Consider the following 27,807-nt stretch of genomic DNA (forward strand, 5'->3'; position numbering starts at 1 on the left):
ACTTATCCATGTTGTGGAATCAAAAGCGTATAACTTGACTTTAAATTCATCTATTGGTTTAAGAAATGACTCCTATGAAAGCTGAAATCTTTCCAAATGTGTTTTTTATTAAGAAAATAAATTGACTCCACTGGCGAAATATTGATCATTTAATGAAAACAGAAAGGTCAGATTTTGGCAAGACAAATGTTTTGTCGCCTTGTCATATAATGCACCCAATCCTAGTGTACAGCCTCCCCTGTGCTCACTAATTGATCGGTTAATTAGTGGGTGTGTATAAAAAGAACCCCAGCACCCCAGACCTTCACTTGAACTAAAACTTCACCTCTGACAACATGCCAAAAATCAACCCTGTGACCAAAGCCTTGATTATCATGTGGCTGATGACCAGATCCACTGCAGAGGTGCCTGGCACCTTTAATGTGTCTCAGCGTCAAGTACAAAGAATTACAAAAAGATTTGAACATGCTGGAGATGTTTTTGGCAAGCCCAGGTCCAGCAGACACTGCAAGACAACAACTCAGGAGGAACATTTGTTGGTTAGAAAATCAAAAGCCAGCCCCTCTTCCACTGCAGCAGAGCTCCAACAAGCCTGGTCACCTCAAGCCCCTGTGTCAACTAGAACCGTTTGCAGGATTCTGTCTCAAAATGTCCTCCATGGTAGAATCAGTGGCCAGAAGCCAGCAGTAAACAAAAGGCAATTAAATGCCCATAGCCTACTAAACAGAGGGATACTGGAAAAGTGGCAGAAGATGAATTTCTCAGATGAATCTTCAGATGAATTACAGCACAGCATCCGCAAATACTGCAGGAGACCAACTGAAGCTCGTATGGATCCAGGATACACCCAGAAAACAGTTAAGTTTGGTGGTGGAAAGATCATGGTCTGGGGCTACATTCAGTATGGGGGTGTGGAAAACATTTGCAAGGTGGAAGGCAATATCAATAGCCTAAAATATCAAGAATTATTAGCTTCTTCTTACATTCCCAATCATAAAAGGGGTCAAATTTTGCAGCAGGATGGTGCTCCATCTCATACATCCATCTCTACATTAAAGTTCCTCAAGGCAAAGAAGATGAAGGTGCTCCAGCCCAGTCACCAGGCATGAACATCATTGAGCAGGTTTGGGGTAGGATGAAAAAGGAAGCTTGGCAGACAAAACCAAAGAGTCTTGATGAATTCTGGGAGGCTGTAAGACTGCATTCTATGCTATTGTATGAATCATTGTCGAAACACATGGATGCAGTCCTTCAAATTCATGGAAGTCACACAAAATATTAAATATGGCTCTAATATCACCACAACTTCATTCACTAATGTTATGAAAAATATCTTTGTATTTGAACTGAATTATTGGTTTGATTTACACATTACTTTATGTGTGCGACAAAACGTTTGTCTTGCCAAAATCTGACCTGTGTTCATTAAATGATCAATATTTCAGCAGTGAAGCCAATTTATTTTTTTAATAAACACATTTGGGAAGGTTTCAGCTTTCATATGAGTTATTTCTTAAACCAATAGATGAATTTAAAGTCAAGTTATAAGCTTTTGATTTCACAACATGGATAAGCGACAGAACTTCTGTCAGGGACTGTATATATGCTCTGATATTTAGTATCATCTGGGATTCACTAACCCCTATTATTTTGCCTTGTTTCCTATATTGTTTCTTGTAGTATTCGACCTATATGTTGGTCCTCCCTCACCACACTATTCCCATTTGTATTGTTATGCTTTTGTTAAAATGAAGATTTGTAACACCATTAGCCCCCTGCTTTGAGATTTCTTTGCTGATATTTTGTCTAGCTATTTGTTGTTGCTTCCTCTCAAGAAAACTTTTGAAACTAAAGAACTTGCGCAGATCTTAATAGCAGTAATGGGTAGCATTTCTACTATGTCAGTACACCCAAGGTTTCCAATGTAATGTTCATTATTAGAGGTGAGCGAGTAGTATTCGATCGAGTAAGTATTCGATCGAATACTACGGTATTAGAAATACTCTTACTCGATCGAGTAACACTCGCTATTTGATTGGAAAAGTTTGATGCAGAACCAGCATTGATTGGCCGAATGCTATACAGTCTGCCAATCAACGCTGGTTCTTCTCCTACCTTTAGAAGTCTTCTCCGTGCAGCTTCCCCGCGGCGTCTTCTGGCTCTTCATTCACTCTGCCAGGCATCGGCCCTGGGCAGAGCCGACTGCGCATGTCCGCTTGTAGTGCGGGCATGCGCAGTCGGCTCTGCACAGGCCCGATGCCTGGCAGAGTGAATTCAGAGCTGGAAGATGCCGCGGGGATGCTGCAAGGAGAAGACTTCTCGGAGGATCCAGCTCGACCCTCACACGTGGACTTGGTAAGTATAATTTGATTGAATGTTGCCTACCCCTGAAACGAGCATTTCCCCCCATAGACTATAATAGGGTTCGATATTTGATTCGAGTAGTCGAATATTGAGGGGCTACTCGAAACGAATATCAAACCTCGAACATTTTACTGTTCGCTCATCTCTATTCATTATCATACAGGTGATGTATAGTAACTTGTGCTACTCATTACTTCAATTAAGAGTTGCACCCAGCTCATTGGTAAAGAAAAAGTACAGTGTAAATGCAGTCTTGGGGCAACACGGTGGCTCAGTGGTTAGCACTGAAGCTTGCAGCGCTGGAGTCCTGGGTTTGAATCCCGACAGGAACAACATCTGCAAGGAGTTTGTATGTTCTCCCTCTGCTTGTGTGGATCTCCTCCCATTCTGCAAAGGTGTACTGATAGGGAAAAAAAATGACATTGTGAGCCCTATATAGGGCTCACAATCTACATAAAAAAAGAAAACAAATCCAGTCTAAAGGCTTTAGACTGGTATTCCAGATGTATTAAAAATTTAGATGTTTATTCTCCAAATATTAATATAAAAATATCTTGCAAATTACATTGGTCCAGCTAAATCTAAGCTACTCACTTGACTGTAGCTCTTTTCAGGAGGTTATCTAGCTGCAGTACTCTGTAGTATTTAATACATTTCTTATGGACACAAAATCGCTGAGATTTTTTTGCAGTGTTATAAAATAACTAGGTTTAGCCCTAAACTAATATAAAAACATCTGTTCATAACCTAACATGACAGTTTATACCTGGCATTTAGAGTTTTCCATTTATCCCTGAAGAATTTCCAGGCTAAGTCTCTTCCATGTGGATTTCTTGCGACATGAATTATGACATCTATGGCGTCTTGATCCAGGACTACTTCAGAATTCAGGGACAGGTTTAGAAGCCTATATGAAAAATATTGAAAATTATCTTGAAAGTGAAAAGGTAATTTTAAAGAACAGAAGACGTATGACAAAAACGTCAGAAATATACCTGCAGTATTCAGTACTGTTTTAAGAACAGTTTATTAACCAACCCCAGAAGAGGATTAAAAACAGAAATCTAAGCCCTTACGTCTTTACATTTTCTTCCCTCTTAACTCACACTTGGCTGTTGTGAGAGCTAGGAGACTAAAGAAATTCAAATGTTGCTATATTCAATTTGAAAACAGACAGAAATAGGATATGACCTATTTTTTGATGGCCCTGTCGAATAATGGTTATGTGAATAGCTCCATTCACATGCATTAAATTTAGTGTGACGTGTGGCAGCCCTTAAAAAAATCATATGGTTGTCACACAGCTGATAACATCATGTAAATAAGTCTTAAGTGAATATGCTGTGTTAGGAACCATTGGCGTTGTCACTTAGCAACACGTTTTTCTTCATTAATAAGGGAAAATGTTAAGTAATTGTGTTTTTTATTACTTTTTTGACAGTTTCTTTTTTTGCAATATGGCAACCTTTGCATTTGGGTAGATGATCTTAAATCCTCTGACCTGTTCAGCAGGTTTCTATTATCACTGCAGGTGAGAGCTTCTAATAAGATCTTCTTTTCAGAAACTGCTGTAGTAGAATGAAATTTCATCCAAATAAACTCCCAAACATCTTCATCCATTAAGGAAACTCCTGTACAATACACAATGTCCCGGACATTTGGTGGAATTCTAAGGAATGAAGTACATTTAAAAAAAAATATTGAAACAGTTGTAATAGTTCTTATAGATATTAGGAGTAATGTTTTAGAATTAACATATTTCATGCCTAGGGCTTGTATATTAAATAGTTCACATGAATATTATGTTGTGCAGGATATTGAATTCTTACATTTTTAACCGAGTTTGTCCCAGGATATTCTGGAAAATTCTGTATTATGGGATGAATCTAGTAGATGCATAATTATATTTGCTATATGTATTTATTATGTATTTAGGTTTTGTATTGACAAAGTTAAAAGCAGTGGTGTAATGATTGTGATCACAAGAGGTAAGCCTGATTGCCACTGTGGAGTATTATAATATGTGGGGGCACTGTGGAGCACCATGGGGGTGGGGGGGGGGTGCACTGGCGAGCACATTATACTGTGTGGTGCCACTGTGGAACATTATACTATGGAGGGGCATTGAGGTGCACATTATACTGTGTGGGGCCATTGTGCACATTACACTGTGGGTGCTCCGGTGTCCAATTCACTATTAACATTGCACACCATCTGTTTTATAGCAGCCGTGCAATTTTATTACAGACTGTAATTACATTGCTTGGTAAGATTGATACTGTGCAATGTAAATAGTGAAGAGCTCTTGGCATTCACAAAAGCACCATGGTCTCTTCAAACAGCTGATCATCAGTGATGCTGGATGTTGGACCCCCATTGATCTCTTATACTGTTAGGATCCCTGCGGATCACCTGTTTCCCAGATTATGGAGCTCCCAGCACTCACTATATTCTTGATAACCACATTTATGGGTATTATAGTTGTATCTTTTTGAAGCCTCTGAGATAACAGCACAGCACCCATAACTCCCGCTATCAGGAATATGCTGTAAGTAGACAGTAGGGGGTTCTTGTAAAAGTTTGCACCAGGGCGTACAAGACTTTAGTTATGCCACACAAAAAAAAAAAAAAAAAATCTGTCACTGTCTGTGACTATACCAGCATATTGTTATACAGCTGAAGATTAGCATTATAAATCTGCAATGTTAAGTATATGAACATTTAATTTACAGGAGCTGAGACTGGAACTCATCTCTGGCAGCATCAGGTACTGATTGCGCATTGCACACGCAATAGTGAAGCATACTCTCCCTGGCTTTATAAACACATTCACATAACCACATGTGACCAATGCAGTCCTGGACATCTCTGGTTAAATGCAAGTTTTATCAAATATATATTATATCATATATATATCACATATAGTTATGTCATATATTTATTCACTTTTTCATGCAAGGTAGACCTAAATTCTGGCACATATTGCCCCATTCTTGGCGTTGTTGACAAATTTGTTTTTTGACTTATGGTTTGCACATGTACAAATGTAGCAAGATTAACCTAAACTTCTGCAATTGGCTAAAGTGCTGCAGCGTGATATCTCATCACAGAATACAACAAAAAACAATGAAAAGTCATTAAAAATGGTTTTCCAATCGCTTTTAATTTATTTTGTTATCCCATGCCATATCAAGCCTCAACAGTTTACAAAAGTTTAGGTTTAGGGCCTGTGCACACGATGTAACGCGGTGTTAGTTCTGACACGTAAACTCGTGTCAGAATCAGCACTTCAAAATAGAATCCCATTGAGTTCAATGGGTTCCGTCTTACACGCGCTACACATTGAAATCAATGGGAGGCTTTTTAACCCATTGATTTCAATGTATTACGCACATTAAATGGAACCCATTGAAGTCAATGGGATTCTGTTTTGAAGCGCTGATTCTGAAATGAGTTTACGTGTCAGAATCGATGCCGCGATATATCGTGTGCACGGGCGCTAACTCTGCTACATTTATATATCAGGTAAGTCTCAAATCTTTTGCACATGAAAACCTGATTTTTAATAGCACATAATACCTGAGTTATCAACACTTGCATTTGTGTCAATTAATGAGCCGGAGTAACAATTTAGTCATTAAATGGTAAATAAGACTCCGAGCTAATTTACAGAAATGAACATTTTTAAATTGATAACATAAACACAAAAATGTGAAAAGGGTAATGTAGATGTACAATATAATATAGTATAGCCATTGTTAATCAGAAGTGGAGCTTCATATTATAGCATTAAGAGAAGTCAGCTTATTGAACTACTACAGAGTAGGATTTGTATGACCTATACTAACATGTTGCATTTATTTATCCTGTTAATATTAGTCATTAATAATAGTCAAAAGTTAGTAAATAACCATACCACAAGAAATTATCTAGTAGATCGCACTAAATGACTTCTATTCTGAACAAAATCTTGTCTACGAAACTTTGCTAAGTGCTATCACAGACTCCCTGTGAAATACCCAAGGGTAAACCTAGCCTCTCTGCTCAAAAGAAATACCCAACCTAACGATCTTTGGCTCCATGATGGGGCTCAGCTAATTAAAATTGTAGGCCACACCCCTCCCTTTTCAGATAAAAAAAATCCATTTACTGGTCCCCACACAGTAATTTTTACTATTCCCAGCACAGTATATTGCCTCCTTTACTGATTCCCACACAGTATATTGTCTCCTTTACTAGTTCCCCCACAACATATAGTCCCTTTCAATGAGCCCCACACAGTATATTGCCCCCTTTTACTGACCCCCACAGTATATTACCCACTTTATTGGTCCCCACACAATATATTGTTCCCTTTTACTGGTCCCCAAACAGAAAATTGTCCCCTTTACTGGTCTTCACACAGTATACTGTCTCCTTTACTGGTTCCCACACAGTATATTGTCCCCTTGACTGGTCCACGCGCAGTATATTGTCCTCTTTACTGGTCTCCACACAGTATACTGTCTCCTTTACTGGTCCCTACACAGTATATTGTCCCCTTTACTTTCTCCCACACAGTATATAGTCCATATTTTAGGCCCTCAAAAAGTATATTCCCCTCTTCTTTTAGCCCCCACATAGTATACTATCTGTGTTTTGACCCCACACAGTCATATGTCAATCTTAGATTCAAGTTCAATTTTCCAAGAATTTTGGGCTTGGCCCAGACCTGAAACGTTTGTCGTTCATCACCTAAGAAAAATTATTATACTCTAAGGTCTCCTCAGGCATCCAAGTTTAATAAGGGAAGGTACAGGGAGTTAGAATAAATAACTAACACTTATGCTCCCCTTAACTCGCCCCTCCTGAGCATCTTCATGGCATATGATGTCTTCTATAGGACGTTGTCTGATGTCATGGGGTCACCAGAGAGGCCCGTGATTGAGCCTGAGTGGTGACGTGGCCGAGCGTACTAATGTCATGATGCTCTGTGCACCCCCACTTTATTGTTGGGGCCCAATCATGCTGAAGAATACTGCAGCACCTTCTGGAGGAATAAGCAGAAGCCTGGCTGCACAGGAGTGGGGATCAGTGAGTAAAATATTTGCCACTAACTGTTGGAATAAACAAATAAGTAGCAAATGATTGAAAAAAGCCACTCCTCAGTTTGTGCCAGGAGGTGCAGTCTGTGGCTGTCGCTTAATGTTGCCTCATGGCAGGTGTGATCCTGAAAAAACTTTCACATGTGGAGGCAATATGAAAAAAAATAAATCTCATACTGTTTCCCATATGCTGAGACTACTCTGTCGCTAGATTAATTTCTTGACTGTATGCCCTCTTTCCCCCAAACAACCCCAAGACTGTGGATTCACCTGTTGAAAAATGTAAAATCATTAATACCTCTACGCTGGGACTCGACTGCAAGCCCCACACTTGACCACTGACAGGCAAGTAGCCCAACTGGCTAGATTGTAGGAATTATTGAACATAGTCATTGTAAATAAAGTTTGTTAAATTAAGAACCATGTCACCGCTCCAGTCTCTACTGGACCCAGATGATATTCCCTCTCCCATTTTCCCAGACCTAAATAGTGAGTCTTTGACTATATACGTGTGACTTGAGATTTATAAAGACATAACATTCCAGCACTCGAGAAGTGCTAAAAACAGTATTACTTTATTTCCAACTATATTAACATGATGTACATTGTTAAAAATTCTTTCTATGTGTTTTGGAGGACTAGACAGGTACTTATTCATAGCATGAAAAAGCAGAGTGAACCTTATTTTTAATTATGTACATGTTTTAAATTTGGAAATAAAGTTATTCTACTTTTAGCTTTGAGGAGTGATCAAATGTTCCAGTTTTCTAAAAAAAAAGAAGTTTTCCTGCCTGTGATCCAGCAGTATTTTCAGAGCATGGCTAATATATTAGATGAGAACTCTGGTTACATTGCATCTTGAAGGTAGTGTTTGTTTGACTTCTATTTGGTAATTTTATTGTTTGTATACCTCTTTCATGTTATGCTGGTACTTATGCTAACCTGTTTTTTTCTTGTATCTGTTTATCGCATATGGCACATTTATAGTTTTGTGTAAACTCAAAGAAAATTACAGTATTTAATAATAAAAAAGTTGTTAAATAAATATAGAAAAAAGAAAATGGTTGAATTTCTACAGGAGCTTCTCTTAATAAAGAGAATGGAGGCCCTGGTGTCGGAGGATTCCGCTGATCCCTCAAAATTTGATGCTCTCTTGCGGCCTTCTTATCTTTCTTCTCCTTAGTCAACACAGGAATATAGGGCTATCTTGCTATCCCTTTTCCCCCTTTCTTTGGAGGAGGTTGCTGGTTGTTCTACCCTCCCTCCGTTGCCCCCCCCCCTTCTATTCCCATACGCGTTTCCCTGACCGTAGTTTCCATTATGTGTTTCCCTTGTCCATTGGTTCACCCCCTACTCCATTTTTAATTTATATTTTTTGGTCCCATACCTCTGGGTCTTCAGTCCCTTTATTATCATATTATGTTCCATTGCATTGGTCTTAGCCTCATCCTCTTGTTTACAGGCACGGCCTGCATGCCATTGCACCATCTGTTTGCGTGCATTGTTCTAACCTTTTTATATACATGAAAAATTTTAATGAAATCTGATTATACATAAATATCTAACACAAGGAGCATAGATATATTGATAATTAAACATGATGTGAACTAGCAGTGGACATACTGCAGATATAAGGGGGCCCTGTGCAAGACCTGTATATGGGCCTTTGCCTCTTCTTGGATGAGTAAATGATCCTTATTAGAGATGAGCGAGTAGTGTTCGATCGAGTAGGTGTTCGATCGAATACTATGGTATTCGAAATACTCGTACTCAATTGAACACTACTAGCTGTTCGAAGTTTAATGTTCGATGCAGAACCAGCGTTGATTGGCAAGAATGCTATACATTGCCAATCAACGCTGGTTCTTCTCTTACCTTTCCGAAGTCTACTCCGCGCTGCGTCCCCGCGTCTTCTTCCGGGTGGAATTCACTCTGCCTAGGCATCCGGTCTACCCCTGAAACGAGCATTTCCCCCCATAGACTATAATGGGGTTCGAAATCCGTTCGAACAGTCGAACAGTGTGCGGCTGTTCGAATCAGATTTCGAACCTCGGACACTTTAGTGTTCGCTCATCTCTAATCCTTATAAATTTTCCCTCTGTTGACTCATTACGGCAATTTTACATAATATTGCAATATATTAACAACTGTAAGTCAAGGAAAATATTAGCATAGTACTTTACTTCTATTCTAATTGGACTGATCGACCTCCTTACCTATAGAGCCCCTAAGTAGCTGCACAGACTGCACTTATGGTATGTTGGTCAACTTAAACGTATTTGGACCACAACTTATTGAGAAGGACCCCCTAACTAATAAACAATACAGAGAGGCGTGTATTTCCCTTTAAATGTCCCGTCGTCAGTTTCTTTTAAACCAAACACATTTGCATGATTTATTTTGCACAAATGATGAAAGTGAAAACCTAAACAAGCAGTGATATGCAAATGTAGTGAACTGCATATCCAAGCTCCTGTGATGATGGTCCCTACCCTGTCATCATCAGCATTAATGATATGCCTTTATTATGCATTAGCCTCACTTCTAGCTTGCTGGCATTTCATCTTGGCTTTGCATTTTAAGGCAATTATCTGTATTTATTTTAAATTGTTTGTTGAGAGAATTATTTTATGTAATTGCGGGAAGGAGTTGGTAATGATTTTGTGTATAACAACATGCAATGAGGCTATGGATTTCTACATAACAGTGCAAAAAAAGACAGTAAAGTCAATTTATAAAGAAAATGACACTGTAATCTGTGGTACAATATACAGTTGGGATTTATATCAAAGGGCTTAGCCATTGCAGATACCAGGCATGAAATAGAAGTTTATTCCTAATATAATAATTTACTTAAATTTTTTGGAGTCAAATTTCCTCTGACACAAAGAGGACCTTTCACGTCCGCAGGGCACATGCAGTGTGATACAACGCTAGAAAGCCGACAGTGCACTGAATTCAGCGTAATATCGGCTCTCCTGTTTGGTGCCCCCTTGAAGAGCTATCGGTGTAATTACTGTAGCTCGGCCGTGTCAGAAGGGCATTTCTGACAGTCATTTAGGAACACCCTTCCTCACAGTAGCATCTATTGCACTGTACTATGAGAGGGGGTGTTCTTTACTGCCCAGCCATGAAGCTGAGTGGTGAGGAACGCCCCCCCAGTACTGTTCTATAGATGAGTACTATCATGGGGAAGGGAAGGCATTCCTCACCACTCAGCATCATCAATGGGCGGTAAGGAACTCCCACTCTCACAGTACAATGCAATAGATGCTACTGTGAAGAGGGGCGTTCCTGACTGACTGTCAGAAATGCCCTTCTGACACTGAAGAGCAAAGGTAATGACAACATTAGCTATTCAGCGGGGGCACAGAACGAGAAACCTGATATTACACTGAATTCAGCACACTGTTGGCCTTCTAGCGGTGTATTACACTGCATGTGTCCTGAGGACCTGAATGGTCCTCTTTAATTGTATTCTTCATAAATCTTTGAGGCACATATAGGTAGTTATAAGGATGTACAAGATCATCCCATTTCTATCTGCATTGTCTACAAACCGTGAGGTTCAACTCACAATAATAACATATTTTCCCATTTGAGGTTGAAACCTAGAAACCCATCCACTTTGCAGGGACTGTAAATTGTGGATGTTTTTTCCCAAAGTTGAAGCTCCACATTGGTTAAGCTATACTCTGTAAAAGGCGAGGCATCAGGACTGTACTATGAATAAACATTAGAGATGAGCGAACACTAAAGTGTCCGAGGTTCGAAATCCAATTCAAACAGCCGCACACTGTTCGACTGTTCGAACGGATTTCGAACCCCATTATAGTCTATGGGGGAAATGCTCGTTTCAGGGGTAGGCAACATTTGATAAAATCATACTTACCAAGTCCACAAGTGACGGTCGGGCTGGTTTCTGCTTGAAGTCTTCTCCTGGCGCAGGGTCCCCGCGTCCACTTCCGGGTGGAATTCACTCTGTCTAGGCATCCGGCCTAGGCAGAGCCGACTGCGCATGCGCGTGCGGCTCTGCCCAGGCCCGACACCTGAGCAGAGCCGACTGCCCATGCGCGTACATGCCCGCACATGCGCAGTCAGCTCTGCCTAGGCCTGATGCCTAGGCAGAGTGAATTCCACCCGGAAGAAGACGCGGGGACACAGCGCGGAGAAGACTTCGGAAAGGTAAGAGAATAACCAGTGTTGATTGGCAGAATGTATAGCATTCTGCCAATCAATGCTGGTTCTGCATCGAACCTTAAACTTCGAACAGCTAGTAGTGTTCAATCGAGTACGAGTATTTCGAATACCGTAGAATTCGATCGAATACCGTAGAATTCGATCGAACACCTACTCGATCGAACACTACTCGCTCATCTCTAATAAACATGTGTCAGGGGCCATGCCCTGAGACAGAATCTCCATTGACTTGTGTGTTGATGTGTTGCTTTCTTCCTGGTTGGCCAGTGACTCTCCCTAGGCCATAGGGAGAGAAATATACTCACCATAATTTGAGTGCCAAAGCCAAAAAATGATGAAATACACAAGATTTTGGGACTTATGAAAATTCTGCTGCAACAGGCCCATACACCAAAATGTGCTACAACTATCTTTATCTAGAACTAAGGCCCCATGTTGCGAAATGCAACAAAAGAAAAAACATTAGAGCAGTTATTGGACTTGTTTTTTCTTCATTAGTATGTTTGAAAGGTCCATTTTGCACAATAGGACACAAAGGCTCTAAAAATTAACTACAAAATAATCTTTACAGATAACATATGTTGGCTATGAACCTAGTTACTTTCACAGAACTCTGTCAGTACCTGATATAAACCTTTCTATGCTCAGATGTATTTGTGCACCGCTATTCTGACTACAATAGCATACTGTACAGTCATTGTCAAGTACATACACGGTAAAATGATCACACGGAGAATGTGAATATTTTGTTTAGAGCTACAGAAAATATATTTTTATATGCAGTTCTCATTAATTAGAAAATATTTCAATATTTGATTCTTTAAATCTTTCAGAATGATACCATGTTTTTTGTCATTTATCAACACTCATAAAAAGCATTTACAAATCTCACATCTCAATTTCTGTACATTTTTTCTTTATTTTAATGGTTGCTCCATCTACATTTCCAGTAATAGGCCAGCTCAACAGCTGTCTGAGTAACCCTGCAGCAAACCTGTCATCACTCGTCTTTCTTGTCCATCTCTTTTCATCTACCATGGCTTATGTAAGCTTCTGTACTATGTGTCAGATATGTGGAAAGAACATTTGTATTAAGCATACTGGCAGGGGTGGAGAACTTTTTTTTTCTCTCTCTCTATACTGTATATATAGAAGACAATTAAATCCTATAATTACATCATATATAATATATAATTACATCATTGATTGCAAAGATGAGAGAAAGAAAGAAAGAAAGAAAGAAAGAAAGAAAGAAAGAAAGAAAGAAAGAAAGAGAAGAAAGAAAGAAAGAAAGAGAAAGAAAGAAAGAAAGAAAGAAAGAAAGAAAGAAAGAAAGAAAGAAAGAAAGAAAGAAAGAAAGAGAAAGAAAGAAAGAAAGAAAGAAAGAAAGAAAGAAAGAGAAAGAAAGAAAGAAAGAAAGAAAGAAAGAAAGAAAGAAAGAAAGAAAGAAAGAAAGAAAGAAAGAAAGAGAAAGATTGAAGAGGTGAGTATTGTCTAGGTCATCACCGGACACCATGTATAACATTTTAACCCTTTCATGATATCTAGGACTTTAGAGGTGCAAACAATAAAATTGGATTGACTAGGAGAAAAGTATCTTCCTTTATACAGAAAGAATAACACACCTGTGCATGTGCTATGTCTTAAAGAGGACTTTTTACTATCACTACCAACTCCAGCTCATTGCTTCTATGAGGGCCGTCTACTACCAAAGACTCTCTACTACCAAAGACTCTCTACCCACATCCCAGACTTCATATCTGCAGACGAGAAGAGGAAACTCTACATTCTACTGGGAGAAGAAGAGGCCACTGTGAGATCGCTGCCCAATACGTGTCCAGCTGTCACCAAATAAGAGGAAGATGAGACTCCACAGACTGTTATATTTATCCCAATACACCCACCCCATCCCCCCCATATAGCGGTCACCAACGAAGAGGAAGATGAGACTCCACGGACTGTTATACCCCAAACCAACCGCCCCACCCCACCTCCCCATATAGCGGTCACCAACTAAGAAGAAGATGAGACTCCATGGACTGTTATACCCCAAACCACCCCCCCATACCCACCACTCACCCACCCGAATCCACCCCCCCCCCCCCACATACACACACACACACTCTACTAGCTTTGGCAATGCCAAATATCTATTCGGACGTGCCAATAAAGCTTTTTTGATTTGATTTGATTTGATTTTGCTTCCATCACTGATTCTGGCACAGTTGGAATTTTTCTCCCCTTCCCACCATTCCTGAGCAACCATTGCTGTTAGTTTCAGCACAATTATGGATGATTCTAGTCTGTGGCAGAAAGACAGGGACTGCCCATCTGACAACAGAGAGCATAGTTGTGCTGAAACTAACAGCAATGGTTGCTCAGGAAAGGTATGGACTGATGTGCCAGAATCAGTGGAGCAGTGACAATTGAAGGATGCAATGAGTTGGAGTTGGTGAAGGTGGTGAAAGGTCTTCTTTAAGTTTAATAGAATTGACTGAGCTGCAAAAATAATATTTTTATAATCCTAGTTAACTCTATTAATTCCTTTGGTCTATAGATCACATATTGGTATTAACCCTTTAAATATCTTTATATGTACCATTTATTCCTTCAATAGCTTAGATCAAAACATTTTTTGATACAGTAAAATACCTATGATCACTGTAGACCAATTTGGCTGTTACTGTTAACCATAAAACTAACACAGGCACATAGTCATACCTCCACTTACATACAGTAGATCATAGTGAGAAATGTGTAAGGTGTCTGGACGATGTGTGCAATATTGATCTGTGGTTCTGGTTACTCTATAGCTATCTATTTGAATTCAATGGGTGAAATTTAATAATACTGGCAATTCTTATGCCCGTCCTAATGGATTTTCTATGATGTTTTGGCCTCATAGTAATTCTAATGCAAATAGTTGAATCTGATTGAAAGATTTACATCAGTCAAGGATTCAGTCTTCTGGTATGAGTTATAGTAAATATGGCGGATCAGGGGATTACTTCCCCACCCGACCTCTTTCCACTAAAAAAGTGGAAAGCCAGGCACAGAGGTTAAAATGTGCACGCAAAATGCACCAAGTTGAGGTCCTTTTTTGGCCACTTTCATAGTTACATAATAGATGAGGTTGGATGAAGACATCAGTCCATCAAGTTCAACCTATAACCCTACAATCCCTACAGTGTTGATTCAAACGAAGGCAAAAAAAAAAAAAAAAAAAACCCTCCTGAGGCTCATTCCAATTGTCCCATTTCAGGGGAAAAAATTCCTTCCCAACCCAATTTGGAAGTCAGTATAAAAATCCTGGATCCACGTGTCCTTAAAATCTAGAGTCCATAACCCGTAATATTGTTCTCTTCAAGAAAGGCATCCAGTCCCTCTTTGAACTTGTTTCATGATGCATCGAGCTTCCTAAATGTGCAAGATTTATCTGATGGTAATGCAGGTAACCCAGCTTAGCAGGAAGGGCCCAAGTCCCTAGCCAATTACAAAGAAATAAAAGCAACACTGACTCAAAATTCTAGCTTTTTGGTTACAGATCAAGCATTATGTAAAGAATTTTTCATTGGAAGTTATTTATTACCTTATCTTGTTGTACTAGTATTAACCAAGTTACTGACTATGATCCATGATCTGACAAATGCTATTATAAATATTTATAAAGAAGAAAGAACTATGCAATTGTATTTATTTATTTTTTTAGAAAGAAAACTTTTTTCTATCATCATAAAAAGTAAATTCATGCTGAAACATTAGCAGCAAAAGCCTTCTTCCTCCTTTGCTGCACAAACCTCCCGTGGTTCACTGCATAGTACATAAACTACAAAAATCTACACAGTATTCATTCTTTCTCTAAGGCTCCCATATTCAGGAAGCTTGTTGTAATGGTCTTATTGATTGTATAGCAAATCTCTTATACCGCCTACAGGAAGTTTGTGCTGCAATATATTTTAAAGAATTTTATTGAGCAGGTTTACAGGGAAGATGATCGTATTGGTGAGTTCTCTCTGTTTTTCTTTCTCCTCTAAATGAGAAATACAAATACTAAATGCTCACCATTATCATTATATTATGTCTGACTTCAGATACAAAGTAATAATGTCCAAAAGGAAAATATAATATAAAATTAAATTAATTGATTTTGTTTCCATTTCAAAACGTACAAAATGTAAGGATATAAATGTGTTGGCAAATCAAAAATTAAAGCAGTATCTACTGGATTTTTTTTTCACTTACAAAGTTATGATTTTTTAAATGTTGGGTAAGAGTAGGGTCCTAAGGAATGAATATGGTGCTGAACTGGAAATTCAGCAATGTGTTTTCTTGAAGGCCACAAACACAGGCCAAAATAGAGTGTTTTGTCACAGCACATCTGCACAAATTTACACATTTTACATAAATTGATATGCTGTGTTTTTAAAACCGCAGTGCTGGAATTTTTTGTAACGTCAATAATATTGCAACAAATTTTAATAGACGTGATTTAGGCAAGAAATAATAAGGAGTAGGTTAAGGCTCAGGCCCCATGTAATGAGCCGCAGTCATATAATGCTGAAAAAAAGACCGCAGTGTAAGCGCATCATGGTTTTTCCCCCAGCATTTTTCACAGAAAGTCTGCAGAGTTTTCCTCTGTGTACTTTCTCTATATTATACCTATACCAAAACTTTTTTGAAATTGTAGAATTTCTGCTGCTGATTTTTTTTCTGCAATGTGTAGAAGGGATTATCCAGAATCCCATTCACTTTGTAGGTACTGTAATATGCAACGTATTTTGCCGAAGGTTTCCACCATGGCCAGAATGCCACATATTATCCACATGGGTTCCCAGTATAATACAGGTTTTGAATAAGGAAGGATATATCTGTCTGTGATCTTAATAAAGTCAAAAGGATGAAGGTTTAAGATTTTTCTTCTGTAACTAGGCTTGGAAAAATGTCTAATCAATTGAAACATACTTAAAAAAAAATGACACTTTACTGATGTGTTATGTAATTTTAGGTAATAAGATTGCAGGGAAAGTTTAATTCAGGTCATTGTCATAAAAAACAGACTTCATGCTGTACACTCAGCTCTGCTGCATCTGATGTAGCAGTGCTGAGTGTGCGTTGAACCATGCTGCACACTCAGCTCTGCTGCATCTGATGTAGCAGTGCTGAGTGTGCTTTGAACCATGCGGCACACTCAGCTCTGCTGCAGCTCATGTAGCAGTGCTGAGTGTGTGTTGAACCATGCTGCACACTCAGCTCTGCTGCATCTGATGTAGCAGTGCTGAGTGTTCGTTGAACCATGCTGCACACTCAGCTCTGCTGCGTCTCTGTGTGTGCTGAGCTCTGCTGCTTGTCCATGCAGCAGTGCTGTGTCAGCACTGCTACATCTGAGATCGGACCACAATGGAAACTTAAGCTTAACATCAGAAGTATCGGCGTCCACCACTAGGGCGCCGAGAACTGCGGTTCTTAACGCATCCTCTAATCTTGGCTCTTTTTAAATTAGACATCCTTTATATTGAAACTCTCCTGATGAACCTAGCATGAGGAATGATGCTGGGGGAAACACGTAGAGGGAATAATTTATAAGGAAGAATCATTGGAAATTGCATTAGCAGAAATACCATTGAACAGCAGTTTAGAGATTTAGTGCAGACAATAGTGCTATGCATATCCAGATAGTTTATCTATGGCTAGGGACAGAATAGAAACAATATATCTCTGTCCGACCCCTGATTATTTGTAAATATGTAGGAGGATATAGACAGTAATCACGGATATATCGTAGTGGTTACAGTGCTATCCGCTGAGCATTAGCAGTGTAGTAACAAATTTAAGGTGCAAGCATCTACCCAAATTAAAGTTTTAGCACTTACTACTGCAGCGTCTTCCTTGTTGGGACTAGGTGGGGCTCTGGAAGTGGGTATGTGGGTGAGGTTAACTTCATAGTGTTGAACTAGTGGTATCTTATTCCCCACAAAACTGACACTTTGCTTCACCAATATTAAGCTTATTTATGCTAAAATTTGGGAGTGGTTTACTCTCTTGATGCTCAGGATATGGATTAATGCTTTTAACCAGAGTGTTTCTTATCGTTGCCCTATGGTACCATACTGGTCAAATATAGGGTTTATTAACTCCTTACCTCTCGGTTTGGGATTGCTTATACCTCATACTGAGGAGTTTGGAGGAGTATAATTTTCACGTGTGTCATCACTATATATATGGTTTTAAATATTCTCAATAAAGAATTGAAGTTTTATCCTATATTTTTGCCACTAAATTTACCTGTTCTTCTATACTCTATACATCATATGCTGTATTGTAATCATCTATTGTGAGTGTTTGGTGACTTTTTTTGTATAATATACTTAATTAAGCTGTATAACTTAATTTTTATTATAAAAATGACTTTAACATCTCCTTAACAAGTGTGTAACCGATTTGTTGAAAATCCTTAAAAAATAGTACTGTAAATATGCCTAGCTGAAGCATTTACCAAAGGGGGAATGGTCACTTCAAATGGCTGTATCTTTGGTTTTATACCACTAGAAAAATATGATTCTCAGATTTCATATGATGCCAAAATTGAAGAACCAGCTATAACAGAACCTGAGATATCACTAGTTAGAAACACAGTAGGGAGTTTTGAACTTAATATGCAGCAGTTCATGTCTCATATAGAATCACATTCCCGACTGTGTTTTTAACTAGTGATATCTCTAATACTATTATAACTTGTATTTCAATTTTGCCATCATATGAGCCATCAAATCTTGCATTATGTATTGAGTCCTTATGGAACAAAAAATGGCCTTCTCAATGATTTTTTTTTTTTTTTTTTTTACTGAAACTAAGACTCATTTCAATGCCTGAGAAACAACCCCATGACATTAGGCATTCCCCACCAAACTCAGTCAGCAGATAAAGTTCTGACATTTACCAGACTAAGACTCTAGAATCCATCAGACAGCCCAGTAAAGATGTGTCTCCACTGTTCGGGCCCATTCACACAGAGTAACGTGCTGTGTGACCTGGCACGTATACGCCGTGTGAGATTTTGCGGGCTGTATACGCTCCCATTGATTTCAAAATCACGGCCGCAAAATAACGCGGCGTATACGATCCTGGCTCCCATTGAAATCAATGGGAGCATATACGGCGCTCAAAGTCTCACACGCCGTATACGTGCCACATCACGCAGCACGTTACTCTGTGTGAACTCCAAGCTGTCCTGGACTGGCTTAGCACGGAGCGGTGGTTTGGGGAGACCACTGATGCAGCGCTGCTCCAGCAGCCTCCCCTCACGCTCAGGCAGACAGAGCACAGGCAGTCTCCGGGCCTGCTCTCTGCCGGCGAACGGCGCTAAGCCCCGCCCCTCCACTAAGCCATGCCCCGCTCCACCCCTCCCCCGGCAGGGGGGGGCGGCTTTCTGCACTTCGCCTCGGGCAGCGAAAGGGACAGGTTCACCCCTGGCTGTATTCTACTTCATCTAGTGCTTGGCATTGTCCTTTGTGGCATAAGGCTTGCATGCAGCTGTCATGTCATGGAAACCCATTCTGTAGGGTGCATAGTTGTTATGAGATTTGGACCTCAGTAGTTCCAAAACAGCAGAGCATTGGCTACTTTTATGTACTATGTACCTTAGAACTTGGCAACCCCACTCTGAACCTTTATGTGGTCTGCCACTTCATTGCTATGGCTCCTAAATATTTTCACACTTTTCAATAATACAACTCACACAGTTAATAGCTGAATATCTAGAAGGGCAGAAATTTTGTTAAGAGGTTTGCTATGGCGATATCCTTTGACAGTACCACACTGGAATTAGATGAGCTATTTAGAACAAGCCATTTCTTCACACATGTAAAGGCAGTCTGCATGGCTAGGGGCTAGAGTGTATACATCTGTGACAAAGCGACTGAATATACCTGTATTTTGTTCATATAGTGCACACATGCTCAGTACTCCCTTATATTTTGCATATAAAATGTGTTTTATATCTAAATAAACCTGAACACTATATTATTATGTTATAGTCTAACATAATGAAATAAATCGTTTGCATTTTATGCCTTTGAAAAAGAAACAGTATGAACATTTTATCAATGTAGAGATCCCCTACTGAAATTAGTGAATGTAAAATGTTGGATAATACAGAAAACATTTTAATTCAACTTCATTTTAGGAAAAATAAACAATATACAAGATATATTACAGGAATGAACACATATTATGTTTTCAATAAAGCAGTAATATTGCAGAAAAATGAAAATGAGTCCGGGATTGAAACTACAAAATCCTCATAGTCTTTAAGAAGTTAAGACGAAATGGGTCAAGAAATGGGACAAACTCAGAGAATACCTCATTGGATTCCAATTACATGGTTCAAGAGTTGTTCATAGCCTTGTTCATAGCCTCTAGACTCAATGTCCTTCAGGGAAACAGAAACAGTGTACTTCATTCTTCCCACTCTATGATTTTGTCATAAAAATCACAGCTTTGATGAATAGCTATGATAGTGTTAAAGAGGATTATTTTTAATGGAAATCTCTCAGGATGGAGTGGTCCTTGCTAAATAAAAAATGTCTTCTAATTTCCAGCCGTTACTATTATGTCAGTAACAACATATTGCCGTGAGCTGTATACCAAGGGTCATATTAGTAATAGAATCAAACGAAGAAAATTGTACAGATGTTCTTGCTGTCACCAGCTATGTTGTAAGAATAGTGTTTAGAATTATAAGTATAGCAACATATATCATTTCATTGACAGTGATATAGGCAGCCTAAGTATAGCGCTCGGCTATCTCCCATACTTCCACTGAAGTAATGAAGCAGAGGTGCATTACAGTCACAATGGGGCAAAACATCTCTCGTTCTTAGGATCATTGGGGGACTCAGTGGCCAGACCCGCACCGATCAGCAATTTATCCTCTATACTACACTACACCTCTATTACAAAATTGTCTGACCATTGTATGAGCAATGGTACCTCCGATGCTGCCCCTGCTACCTCTTGTGTCACCCCCTCTACCTCATAGATTGTATGCTCTTGCAAGCAGGGACCTCAGTCCCATTAAGTGAATTGACTATTTCTTTTGTAATGTATCTTTTTTGTCTGTACTCACACCCTACAAATTGTACAAGGATAAATATTTTTTTTGTGGCATAACCCCTTTATAATCCAAATGGGCATTGTTTGAGTTATGGGTGAAAAACAGTCCCTAGAATATAAATTACCTGCAGATGCATCTTTTTTTTCATTCAATTTTATGAAATATGTCTTGTGTCAAGGAATAAAGTGTAAAAGTTGTCATATTAAGCTGACAGCTTTCATTTTAGACCCATTCTTTTCCAATTCAATGGAAGATTCACATGGGAGATTTTCTTTATAGAACATATGGCACATTTTGCATAAATGATCCCATTCAGATAAACAGTATGGATGGAAATTTCATAGAATCTTTTGAATAAATATACCAGACAGGAACATATTATTGTTATTGAAAATATTTATACTTATATATTCTTCACATGACACATTTGTTGTAGAAATTTCTGTTACTGTAAATCAGTTCCATATAATTTCCCCAAATACAGTTTCCTCAAAGCCAAATTAATAGCACAGACACATGGATTTCTGCAAAAATCTGCAATGTTAACATTCAGATGTATCCTCCCTAACCCATCCTCTTGGCTGGACATGTCCAAATATGTTTAGCACATATTAAATATAGTTTCTAAATACAACATGATTTTGTGACAAGTTTTCGCAAAGTGATATGCTAACTATCCTATTTGTTTCTCTACATGACCACCTAGTGGTGGTGAAGTTTAATTGCACTCTTCCAAGACTTGTTATCAAGTTGTGATATTGTATAGATTGGGTTTCATTGCAAATTGGAGATCAATTAAATGTATGACAGTACCCTAAAAGTGAAGCATAAATTAGAGAACTGCTAATATATTTAGAGTCTGTCTGTGTCAGTCGCTACACTGGCTGCCTATTTATTACAGAATACAATATAAACGTATCACTCTCATCCACAAGGCTCTCCATAATACTGCACCTCCCATTTCTTCCTTCATCTCTGTCTACCATCCAACCCATGCTCTCCGTTCACTCATTGTCCTAAGACTTACATCCTCCATTATCAGAACCTCTTACACTCATATACAAGACTTTTCCCGAGTTGCACCACTTCTCTGGAATGCTCTATCCTGGACAATCAGATTAACTCCCAATTTCTACAGCTTCGAGTGCAAACTAAAGACACGTCTTTTCAGACAGGGCTATCACAATTCCTAACATAAACCCTTAGAATCCCTAATTAAACCCTCCTTTGTTCATGCTTCCCCATTACCTCTCATGATATGATGCTGTTTCAGACTAACTTCATATGTCCAGGCACCATCTGCACGTTAAAGGACATGACTGGTGATGGAACGAAAAGATAAAGGACAAGACACCGAGCCAACTCTAGTTAGTATATGTTAGGATTGTGCAGTAACTGAGGCGATGATCTGGGCGTCGCTGTCTGTTCCTCTGCACAGTCCAGAGTTGCAAGGGTTAATCTGCCTTGCAACAGCCGGGCGTGGTCAACTGGTTGATCGACATGTATGTCGACCAATGGATGCTCGGATTGGGCAGCTGGGTTATTTGCTGGGGACCCCCTTGCCTATATAAGGGGGCTGGTCTGGTCGACTGGCGCTCTATGATCACATTCTGAAACCTGAAATAATGTGTGTGTGTGTGTGTGTGTGTATGTAGGGGTTCCAGCCTGTAAACATTATTGGCCCTAGCTAGTAAATTACCCCTGAGGTAGCATTGCCACTGTTAGTCAGGCAGCATGCTGCCTTGTATGTGTGTGGTAGAACTCAGTAGGTTCAGCTAGCAGTACTTCTCAGACAGGGTGACTGGGAGTGGGCTTGGCAGTAGTTGCTTGGGTGGTTGGGTGGAACAACTACACACGGGGTTTACTTGGTCTCTGGCTTATCCTGGAGTTCAGGCTAGCCAGTTTGTTTATTTGTGCGGCTGCTCTGACAGCAAAGGACTCTGTGATTGGTAACAGAGCAAACATGGTTGTTTAATTTAGCTGGCAGTGACATCAACTGTCAGACACTGTTCACACCAGGTTTTTAGCAGTCAGTAGCCCAGAGGGCTCCGCAGGGTTTTTCAGTTGTTTATTTATTTTTTTTTAATAAATCCTGCTGACCATAACAGTATATTAGAACAAAATTTAATATTTAAGGCAAGCAAATTATAGCCGATCACCTTATGTGGTTGCGTGGGACACAACAACCAAAAGTCACATATAGGGTATGAGGACCAATCAGGGAGCAGCTGAGGGAAATATCACAAAGACATCAGAACATCATCAGAACTCGGACCAACCTCCACAGAAGGACAGGCAAAGAAGTGCTCACCAAATTGATACGATAAATTTATTTAATCACGACGCGTTTCGGGCTACTCAGGCCCTTTTTCAAGGGCAAAATGTACCTTAAAATGAATACAACATGTAAAAACATAGAATCAAATATAAATACAAACTTAAAAGTATCATATAAAATTAAAAGTATCATATCATAGTATTCATCTGAACCTTATTTTACTAGCTCCACCCCATCTATTAGTGATTGGTTTATGCATTTTTGTCTATACATGAGTTGTGTGCTCTGATTGATGCTCAGATTTTATGTTGTTTTGTTTCATTTTACTTGATCTACACTAATCACATGCACTTGAGAGAATGTTTGCTTTAATGGTCCAGTGTAATTTACTATATTATTTGTCCTCGGAAGTAGCTGGCATATTTTATCGTTATATTGGAAGTAATTTACTATACACAGTGTTAACATTATACAAGTAAGTTCCTGATATGTATGCATTTGTTTATATTGGCCTTTTTTGAGACATATACCTTGAAAACCCACACACATTGATGATATTTGAAGCTTTTTATTTTATTGAATGATTGGTATGCATTTTATATGATACTTTTAAGTTTATTTTTGATTCTATGTTTTTACATGTTGTATTCATTTTAAAGTACATTTTGCACTTGAAAAAGGGCCTGAGTAGCCCGAAAACGCGTCATGCTTAAATAGGTTTATCATTGTATCAATTTGGTGAGCACTTCCTTGCCTGTCCTTCTGTGGAGGTTGATCCGAGTTCTGATGATGATTGGTGATGGCTCATACAGTTTTAAGTTTGTGTAATGACAGTAATCTCTATTACCTCAATTACAAAGTTGCCATTGTATATGTAATGCTACCTCTGATGCCGCCCCTGCCACCTCTTGTGTCACCCCCTCTACCACATAGATTGTAAGCTTCTGTGAGCACAGTCCTCAGTCCTATTGCGTGAAGTGACTATTTCTTTGTAATCTATCTTTTTTTTTTTAAATGAAGATTGTGAGCCCCACATAGAGCTCACAATGTACATTTTTCCCTATCAGTATATCTTTGGAATATGGGATGGAAATCCATGCAAACACTCCTTGCCCTTGGCGGGATTTGAACACCAAGACTCCAGCGCTGCAAGGCTGCAGTGCTAACCACTGAGCCACCATGTGACCCCATTGTAATGTATCTTTTTTTGTCTGTACTCAAGCCCTACAAATTGTACAGTGCTGCGGAATATGTTGGCACTATATAAATAAAATGTTATCTTATGTTATATACTCCTTGAGTGGAAAAAATGGTGAACATTTGGAATTGAAAATCTGTCCAAGGTGCCTATGGAAGGCTCATACAAATGTTACATATTTTGATTAATTAACATATTTTAATTTCAGCAAAATTACAATAAAATGATATACATTTGTAAAATAGGAGATATAATTACTTATCTCCTGGGCAAATTGTGTTCTAATTTCATAAAATGTAATTGAATGCATTTTATATACCATTCTTTAATTAAGTGGAAAATTGAAATTCTACTTAGAACTGCAACTTTTTAAAACAAAAATTTAATCATTCCCTTTCTAGTTTAAAGCTGTGTCAGTTCTGAAAATTATGAATAAAAGCTAATTAATATGTACAATGCTTTTAAGTGAAAATAGTATAATAAAAGTAAATGGAAACTAGAATGTGGGTAGTGAAGACTGATAATGTGTAAGTTATTACTTTAGTTCAGAACTCTATGTGCAAATGCAAAGACCTTTGCAAACATGTTCTTGTTCTTGATGTCATGCCAACAGTTTCCATCCATTACAGAATCTGAATATATATATATATATATATATATATATGAAAATCATTCTAAAATATATGCTTTAAATCTTTGAACTGGGCTTTAAAGTTGCATAAATTGCTCATGGGTTTACATACCACAAAAATAAATTACATTATGCAGTGTAATGTACAGTATTTTGTCAAAGGATGTCTCCGCACTAACAAGCACAATGGAAAAGGTAATAAAATGTATTGTAAAAACACTATGCTCACTTATACCACATGTAAGTCTGACCCCTTTAACCCTATGGATTCAATTGGCATGTCCCAAAGGAGCGGATGAAAACCTAAACACTGAAAACGGTGTGACAAAACTTTAGGTTTCTATGAGACATCCCACCTCCTCCCCAACATGCATACTCTTGCCTGTATCTGTATATTACACATGCTGGCGCCCTTTAAGGCTATGGCGCCATGTTGATGAAACACAGCTTTTTTTTGTTACAGATTTTGTTGTGTTTTTTTGAAGCAAAGCCAAGAATGGCTAAGAATGGAAAAGCACTGTAAGTATGGTAGGACCCAAGAAAGGGGGTATACCCCCAAAACACTCAATGGTGCTCACACCATCTTCAGACGACACTCAAGTAGTTAAAAAGTAGTATTTTTATTGATTCGAGGTTTTAGTGTTCAGAAACTAAAACACAACCTCTTCAACAGATCTTCAATGTTGTATCAATGTAGATATACAGCACATATCCTTTGATACATTGAAGATCTGATGAAGAGGTTGCGTTTTGGTTTCTGAACATTAAAGCTTCGAAATGCGTAATCAATAACAATACAACTTTTTACCTACTTGAGTGTCATCTGACGACGATGTGAGAGCCATCAAGTGTTTTGGGGGTATACCTCTTTCTTGGGTCCTACCATACCTACAGTGTCTTTGAACAGCAATCTCCATCAGGGATAGCTGTACACTCTGAAAGTGTTGAACCATCGTCCGGGGCTAAAGTCACTCCATATCCTACATCCACTCTATAGGAATAAAAGTCCAGGGAAGCCACTAGGACTTCTGGGGATAAGTCACTAAAATACATCCCAGCACAAGAAATTTTAACCTCAAGGAGGCACAATTACCCTTCTTTTTTTTGTTCCTCTGAGATCAGCATCTAAGAATGGAAAGGGAAATACTGTATATAGGAAGCTCTTATATTTATTACTTTTGCTCAATCCATACCTGGCTTTGGCACAAAATAATACAACAAAATCTGCAACAAAAAAAGTTGTGTTTCCGCAACATGGGGTCTCAGCCTTAAGCTGTAATATTGTAACAAAATGTAAAATGAAAGCAAAACCCAAACAGTAGCATTGAATGTTGAGAATGATAAGGCTATTTACATCCAAGAGAGCTCCATGAAAGTAATCCACAAAAGAAACTATAGTGTTCACTGTTTGTTTGTTTTGTTTTTTTAACATTGTAAAAGGAATTATCTATTCTAAAGAAAAGGTATAAAAGTTTTTCCTAGAATTGATAGATAAATAAATAAATAAAAAGTAAGAAGCAAAGAGAAAGAAAGAAGATGGATAAATGGATGCTAAACAATTTTAATTATAGAAAAGCAAAGTTCTAACAAGACTATAGATTTAGTGTAGTAAATTGATTGGGACACATTGATTTGACTGCTTTGTGGCCACACATGTAATTTGTCACTAGTAAAGGTCACAACACCTATTTTACACAACATGCCTCAAGGGTTATCTAATAAATTACACCACATCTAAAATTCCCAAATGGCCATGATAGATTACTGAAACACTTAATGTAGAACAACATAGACAGATGGAATTTAGATTTTGTATTTTACAAGAAAATCTGACATATATGCAATATAAACACTTAAAATTGCAGAAAGAGAAGATCTATACACACTGAATAACATATGTATCTGAAAGTTCAAATATCCTACAAGAAATTATCAAAAAAACAAGGCAATGAATGTAAGCTCATAATGAAACTCATTGGCAAAAAATATTGCAACAACAAAATGGAGTTGGAATTGAATAAAAAGTTGTGTGTGAATATAGTGAAGAGCAAACTGATAGGTTTATTGGGAAAACAGTCAAATTAAAAGAGGCAGGTACACTGTTAGGCTACCTCTAGATTGGATACAGCCTGTATAGTATCCTGTTGGATATTTACCCACATATATTGCAGCTTGACCTGTAGATCCTACACAATCTTAGAATGCATAAGCTGATGCCCAGTTGGTTGCATAATTGGTGATACAGCTTGTGACCGGGTAGGCCAAGCAAATGTTGCAATCTCGCAGACATTCCAAGAAAACTCATGCTGTATGTAGGTGAATACTATCCAGGTAAAAAATGACAGGTGGAAGCCAAATGAGGAACACATTTGACCACAGGATGTCCTACACAAATCCATGTGTTGTTATTATCCCTGGTAATACTACTACAGGTGGTTGTCTATATTATATAAGACGGATTCCCAGATCATCACTCCAGTGGTTAGGGCAGTGTGTGTCTTTGAAGCAAAGGAAGGATTGACGTGGTCTCCACAATGCCTTCATACTCAAACCCAACTGTTATCGGATACAAAAAAAGAACCTGCTGGACTTGTTGCTAAAAATTATACATTTCCAGTCTGTAGCAGTCCAGGTTTCTTAGTCATGACACTGTCTGTCAATGGCAAGACATGTAATGGTAGATATGACACCAGATTTTCTTCAGCTATGTACTTGGAAATGGTCCAGTCAGAGAAAGGGGAGTGTAAAGAAGGTGTCACCTGTGTGTGAATAGTAGACAAATAAACTGTGAAAGCTTATCATGTTTATTGGCAGATCAAATGATCATCTCTACTGGTGGTCTATCTGGACTATCTGGAAACTATCTGCTATGTACACATGTCCTCACCAGGGGCAGATCCAGGGCCGGGCGAGCCGGGCAACTGCCCAGGGCCCCGCGCA

The 27,807-nt window shown here is 38.7% G+C and overlaps 1 protein-coding gene across 1 annotated transcript in view; it reads right to left on the reverse strand.

Moving 5' to 3' along the window:
• Positions 1–27,807, reverse strand: part of TRHDE (thyrotropin releasing hormone degrading enzyme) — a 498,184-nt gene that overhangs the window by 18,100 nt on the left and 452,277 nt on the right. Inside the window, exons 16-17 of the mRNA XM_075274325.1 lie at positions 3,866–4,033; positions 3,131–3,271 (exon numbers count right to left, since the gene is read on the reverse strand). Of these exons, the coding sequence (XP_075130426.1) occupies positions 3,131–3,271; positions 3,866–4,033 (309 nt within the window). The remainder of the gene's footprint in view (positions 1–3,130; positions 3,272–3,865; positions 4,034–27,807) is intronic.

Source organism: Leptodactylus fuscus, chromosome 5 (genome assembly GCF_031893055.1).
Source record: "Leptodactylus fuscus isolate aLepFus1 chromosome 5, aLepFus1.hap2, whole genome shotgun sequence".
NCBI classification, from domain to species: Eukaryota; Metazoa; Chordata; class Amphibia; order Anura; family Leptodactylidae; genus Leptodactylus; species Leptodactylus fuscus.